General features: G+C 52.4%; 2 protein-coding genes across 2 annotated transcripts in view; both read left to right on the top strand.

Annotated features, from left to right (window-relative positions):
- The first annotated feature begins 951 nt into the window (after window positions 1–951).
- Window positions 952–6,000, top strand: part of Znf251 (zinc finger protein 251) — a 29,859-nt gene continuing 24,810 nt past the window's right edge. Inside the window, exon 1 of the mRNA XM_076835551.2 lies at window positions 952–1,036. The gene's annotated coding sequence lies outside the window, so the exon portion shown is untranslated. The remainder of the gene's footprint in view (window positions 1,037–6,000) is intronic.
- On the top strand, window positions 955–2,900 carry Commd5 (COMM domain containing 5). Its single transcript, XM_076835570.2, has 2 exons — window positions 955–1,036; window positions 1,934–2,900. Exon 2 carries the CDS (start codon window positions 1,986–1,988, stop codon window positions 2,658–2,660), a length of 675 nt encoding a protein of 224 aa, XP_076691685.1. The 5' UTR covers window positions 955–1,036; window positions 1,934–1,985; the 3' UTR covers window positions 2,661–2,900.

The following is a 6,000-nucleotide window of genomic DNA, read 5'->3' as shown; positions in this document are numbered from 1 at the left end:
CACCTGTAATCCCAGCAATTTGAGAGGCTAAGGCAGGAGGATCACAGGTTCAAGGCCCAGGAAAATTGCCACAGTGAGGAACCTCCCATTTCCTGTCCCCATTGGGTTTCAGAGGAGTGCAGCTTCCCCAGCCTGTGATGACAACGCGTGGCCCACTCCCACACCTAGAGCTGACACCCTACACCGTGAAACTGCCGCCTACCTGGACCCTCTGCTTTGACAACTCTGCCGACTGGACCTGGTCGTTAAAATCCTTACCTGACCAGTTCCAGTGACTCTCTGCATCCATCTCTCAGTGCCCCTGGCTCACATTCTGTAACCCGGCGGCGGCTTTCTTTCTGTGGCCCATTTATATATCACTCTGTGAAGTGGGTCACCCGTGACAGCCCGCCTTACGCCCACCAGACGCCCCCGGAGCGCTCAGCGAACCTCCGCGGTGGCGGTGGCGGGGCATTCAGCAAGTTCTGACGCTGCGAGAGACGGTGGGGCGGCCCGTGTCGAAGGCAGGCTCGCTCGGCCGCTTCCGCTCGGCCCGGCGCGCCACTCGGTGTGCAGCGGCGTCGCCCTCCCCGCCCTCCCCGCCCTCCTCTCTCGAAGGCTTTACGGGGCCCAGGCTCGCACGCCGCGCGCCACCCGTTCAGCGCGCACAACCCCACACTTCAGAACTTCGGAAAACCAGAGTCGAGCACCTTAAGTGGACTCTGCGGGAGCCACGGCGTGCCTGAGCTCCGGCCCGAGGCCCGGAGACCGGGCGAACCCGCCGACCAGCTCGCCCGGCTTCCCTCTCCCTACACCGCGGAAGGACCAGAGCGGCAGAAAACAGCGAGCCTGCCGCTCCGACCCGCTTCGCCGCCGGGAGGGCCACAGAGCCCCGCCCTCAGCTTTGCTAGAACGGCCCGGAAGTGTCTCGCGCCCCCGTCCCCGGGGTCGCGAACCATAGAGCCGAGCGCTCCGCTTTCCTAGAGAGGCCCGTGAGAGTCTGGGGCCACACGGAGGCCGCGCCCAGCTTCTGGCTTGCTGCTGCGGACGGCTCCAGGTGCGGGGGCGTGGGGGCGCGGGGAGGGGGCACTGGGGCGACATCCCCGCGGTGGCGTCGCGAGCGGAGACCCGGCCCCTCGGTGTGGGAGATGGCCCTACGAGTTTGTCTTGAGCGCCGGGCGGACACGGCCGCGGGTGCGAAAGGGCCGTTTATCCGGAAGAGGGGATCCGGGCCTGGCAGCGGCAGCACGTCAGAGCCCAGGGGCCTCTGAATACTCGTGAGGGAGTGCCCTGCTCCCTCTACCCAGCTTGTCGAGGTGGACCGTGCACTCTCCCTGGGGCAAATGTGTGGGCACGTCGCCAAAGACGACGATGTCGCCACTGTTTTTTCAGGTAGTGCCACAGCCCTCTTTACGTGGTGCACTGCTTCTACCTGGTCCTCCTGCAGGGGAGGCTGAGTGTAGCCCCTGAGCTAACACGGCCCTTCTCAGGTTTAGACTCTAGTTTTTGGCTTGGGCAGCTGCATTTGTAGGCTGAATTTCCTTTGTGAGCTCTTGCAGGGACGTTGTGAATATTCTGGGTTGAGTAGTGAGGGGTCCCAACTGCCGTGTCCTGTGCCTGCGGGTATTTCTCCTACCTAATATAATCTTGTATCTGTTAGTTTAGGATTTACATACGCTCTCTCTTTTTTTTTTTTCCTTGGTTCTCTTCCTTTTCACTCACTTCCCTACCAACTCCTGTTCATCTCAGACGTCACTTCCTCTGAGAAGCCTCCCCTCTTATCAGGACCCATGTGGGCCTCTTTTCCACCTGCTCACGGGGTCATTTCCCTAGCCCCATCACACCTACTGTCATTGATACTTCAAACCATTAGCATCCTAATGGTGGGGTCCACATGATCCTTAAGGTCCTAAGGATGTGGCAGTCACTGGCCTTCCCTCCCCCTTCCCTTCAGGGAGCTGTGGCTGGGACCTCCCCTCTGGCTGATCAAGGAGGAGGAAGCAGCGATGTCTGCCTTAGGGACTACAGCTCCATACCTGCATCATCCTGCTGACAGTCACAGTGGCCGGGTCAGTTTTCTGGGGCCCCAACTCCCTCCAGAGGTGGCAGCAATGGCCCGGTTTCTGGGAGACCTGGACAGGAGCACATTCAGAAAGTTGCTGAAGCTTGTGGTTAGCAGCTTGCAGGGGGAGGACTGCCGAGAGGCCATGCAGCGCCTGGGTGCCAGTTCCAGCCTGCCAGAGGAGCAGCTAGGTGCCCTACTTGCTGGCACACACACACTACTACAGCAGGCTCTCCGGCTTCCCTCTCCCAGCCTGAAGCCTGATGCCTTCAAGGACCAACTCCAGGAGCTCGGCATCCCCCAAGACCTGGTTGGGGACTTGACCAGTGTGGTTTTTGGTGGTCAGCGCCCCCTCCTGGACTCTGTGGCCCAGCAGCAGGGTTCCTGGCTTCCCCACATTGCTGACCTTAGGTGGAGGGTGGATGTGGCAATTTCCACCAGTGCCCTGGCCCGCTCCCTGAAGCCAAGCATCTTGATGCAGCTGAAGCTTTCAGATGGGTCAGCATATCGCTTCGAGGTTCCCACAGCCAAGTTCCAGGAACTGCGGTACAGTGTGGCACTGGTCCTGAAGGAGATGACAGATCTGGAGAGGAGGTGCGAGCGCAGACTGCAGGACTGAGCCTCCCTTGTCAGCACTGCAGCTGGTGCCAGAATGCAACTTGCATTTCCTCTAGTTGGATGCTAGACTGCATGACACCCCTTCCCCAGGTTTTTTTTTTTGTTTTTGCTTCTGAGTGTGGTAAAGTGACATTCTGGGGTCCAAATCAGGGCCCTCTTAATATGCCTTTGCTCAGCCTGACCCCCTTAGCATCTGGGCCCTTTTTCTTGTTTGCTTTCATAAATGCTGTTTTTGGTGTGGGCACTTTTGTCTGTCTTAAATCCCTGCCCTTGTAGGGCTGATATCGTTGTGGGTTGGGAAGAGGGGGAAACATTACAAAATGCATAAGTAAACAGTGGGTACAGCTTATCAAGGGGTGAAAAAATGTGTACTTAGTTTTGAGCAAGGTGGGGTGTAGGCTGTGAGGACATGCCTGCCCCTATAAGCTGTATCATGGCTGGGCTTCCTGGAGAGCATGGTATCTGAGCAGACTTGAAAGACAGGAGTTGGGGGAATGAAGTCCACTGGGGGACCAGCTGGTGCACAGGTGATGAGTAGAGAGAGACCAGGTATATTGGATGTCATGTGCCTCCAACCAAGTAGGAGGAGGTCACTGGAGGGAGGTAAAGCTGGGGAGGGTACACAGGTCAGGTCTGAGAAATTCTGCTCAAAGGATTGTGGTTGAAGTCTAAGCCAAAGTGGGAGTCCTTGAGGGTTTTCAACAGAGGAAGGATGTACTCTGGTGGTTGTTTTAAAAGGATAAAACTTCTATTATTTAAAAGGATAACATTATCCAGGGGTGGTGGTAAATACGTGTAATCCCAGGCACTTGGGAGGCTGAGGCAGGAAGATTGCAAGTTCAAGGCCAGCCTCAGCAACTTATTGAGACCTTTTCTCAAAATTAAAAATAAAAAGGATGGGGATGCAGCTCAATGATAGAGTGCCCCTGCGTTCATTACCCAGTTCCATGAAAATAAATAAGTAAAAGGATAGTACTGCTGCTGTGTTTATAGAGTAGTATGTAGGGGAATAGGGAGGAGGTTGAGAGTCCACTATGAGGGGTGCTGTTGTAAAGTGGAGCTGCTGGATAGGGTAGGGGGCCTTTCTGAGTGCCTCCAGGTTAGCTAATGTGGGGAGGGGGGGGTGTATGGCCAGCTTTGTAGTCCTCAGAATAGCCATTCTCTGGCTAAGGGTCTTAGGGCTGTCAGACTATCTGCTTGAGGGGTCCCTGCTTCCTGCACTTTTTTAGTCTACATCTGGTTGGTTCTCTGCTGAGAAACCAGTTCATACATCTCATAGGATAATCAGGCCTAAGTGCAGGAACTTCTGAGAACAGCAAATAAATTTTGCTGTTCCAGGCCAGCCTGTTACCCACATAGGCTGTTTGAAAAATGCTTGGTTTCTGCCATCTCAGTGAACACCTTTTTTTCTCCTGAGCGAGAACTACAGCTGCGGCAACTTAGGTGTGGGCCACAGGGAAAGGAAAAGGCTGCCTTTTGAGGTCAGAGGGCTGCCAGGGAGGCTGCTGTGTTTCTAGAGCTGGAGGATTCAGAGGCGTGGCTCAGCTAAGGGTGCAGAATGCCCCTGTGTCCTTCAGCCTCAGCTGGGTCCCCCAGGACCACTGGCCCACCTTGAAGGGAACAAGGAGATCCAGACCTGCAAAAAAGGATGTACACAAGTAAGGAGAGTGCCCATGTCAACCTTATCCAGTGACAGAGCTTTTTATGTCACCTACTTCTGATCTCAACTATTAGATGTGTTGGAGACTATGTACTCATGATACATTTGGAAACAAAACAGAAATGTAGGAACAAAAATTTTTTAATTAAGTCCCTCCGTACAGTGGCACTGAAGCCAGAGGATCCCAAGTTTGAAGACAGCCTGGCAACCTAATGAGACCCTGCATCAAAATAAAATTTTTAAAATGGCTGGGAATGTAGTTCAGTGGTGGAGTGTGACTGGGTTCAATACCCAGTACTGGAAAGAAAAAAAAAAAGTCCCTTTGCCCACATGTAAAGCATCTTGACACTGCTATGAGTCTATCTAACTGTCCACATGGCTCTGTGGTAAAGTTTAATCCCCAGTACTAAAAAACAAAAACAAAAATAACAGAGAAAGAAAAGGTGCCAGGCAAAGCAGTCAGAGTGAATTCTAGGCACACCACTTCTGGACTTCTAACATGAGCCCAAACACATCGGCTTCACTTGCTTTATCTTTTCAAGCTTTTTCACAAAAACAAACTTAAGCCCTTACCTCCACTGGCCAGGGCTCTAGGCACACACTGAAAGGGGAGAGGCAGAGGAGTTGGGGAAGGAGGTAATACCATGTTCCACCTCACAGAGGGGCTTTGATGTACCCTGCAGAGAACTGAGTCAAGACCCTTCACTTAGCAGTCTTCCTGTCTGCTTCTTAAGGAGGGAGAAAAACTGTTAAGGAAAACTGTATTCAGGATGTAATGCTTTGTAAGGTCAACTACCCAAGACCACCTCAGAAGGCAGAGGGGAGATGGCAGTCCAGGCACATGGGGACATATAGGCCATGAAGCTGGTGGGGGAGTGGATGGATAAGAAAACTTGAGTTTAAGGGGACTTCTGGTGAAACTGACCTATCAGGGTTCTTGTTAAAATGGGACAGTGCATAAAAGAACATGGAAGCTGGAAAGTTGTTGTGGTGAGCAAGCTATGCCATTAACACAGACTGCTCATATTTGTAAATTCCACAATATCAGAATTTGTTGAATAAATTCACAGGCTACATCAGTTTTTTCATCACCTTTAATTTACTGATACTTATGGTGTGACTGTGGTAATCACAAATTATTCTGTTCCAATTTTAATTACTAATATCGTTAACACCAAAGTGGATTTATAAGTTACAGAACTGTTAGGGAAGGGCTAACCATGGCCTCAGAGTTTGTTTATTGCAGTGCTGGGGATGGAACCAAGAGCCTTGTGCTTGCCAGGTAAGCGCTCTCTACCCATGAGCTATATCTCCAATCAACCCTTTTTTATTTTAAGACATGTCTAAATTGGCTAAGCTATTCTTAACTTGCAATCCTCCTGCATCAGCCTCCCGAATCGTGCGCTTTTTTAAAAAAACATTTTTAGTTATTAACACAATGCCTTTATTTTATCTATTTATTTTTATATGGTGCCATGAGTGGAACCCAGGGTCTCGCACGTGCTAGGCGAGCGCTCTACCGCTGAACCACAACCCCAGCCCCCGCCCTGCCGTCTTTTTGTAAGGTTTATTTTTTGCAGCACTGGGAATGGGTCCCCCAAATCCAGGCCAGCGCTGCACACTGAGCCGCAGCACACCCCCAGGTTGTGCATAGCCAATTTTGGGCGTACACTTAGCTTCA

The sequence above is a fragment of the Callospermophilus lateralis genome, chromosome 16 (assembly GCF_048772815.1).
Source record: "Callospermophilus lateralis isolate mCalLat2 chromosome 16, mCalLat2.hap1, whole genome shotgun sequence".
Lineage (NCBI taxonomy): Eukaryota > Metazoa > Chordata > Mammalia > Rodentia > Sciuridae > Callospermophilus > Callospermophilus lateralis.
The sequence above is the reverse complement of the archived record's forward strand: the minus strand, read 5'-3'. Positions and strand labels throughout refer to the sequence as shown.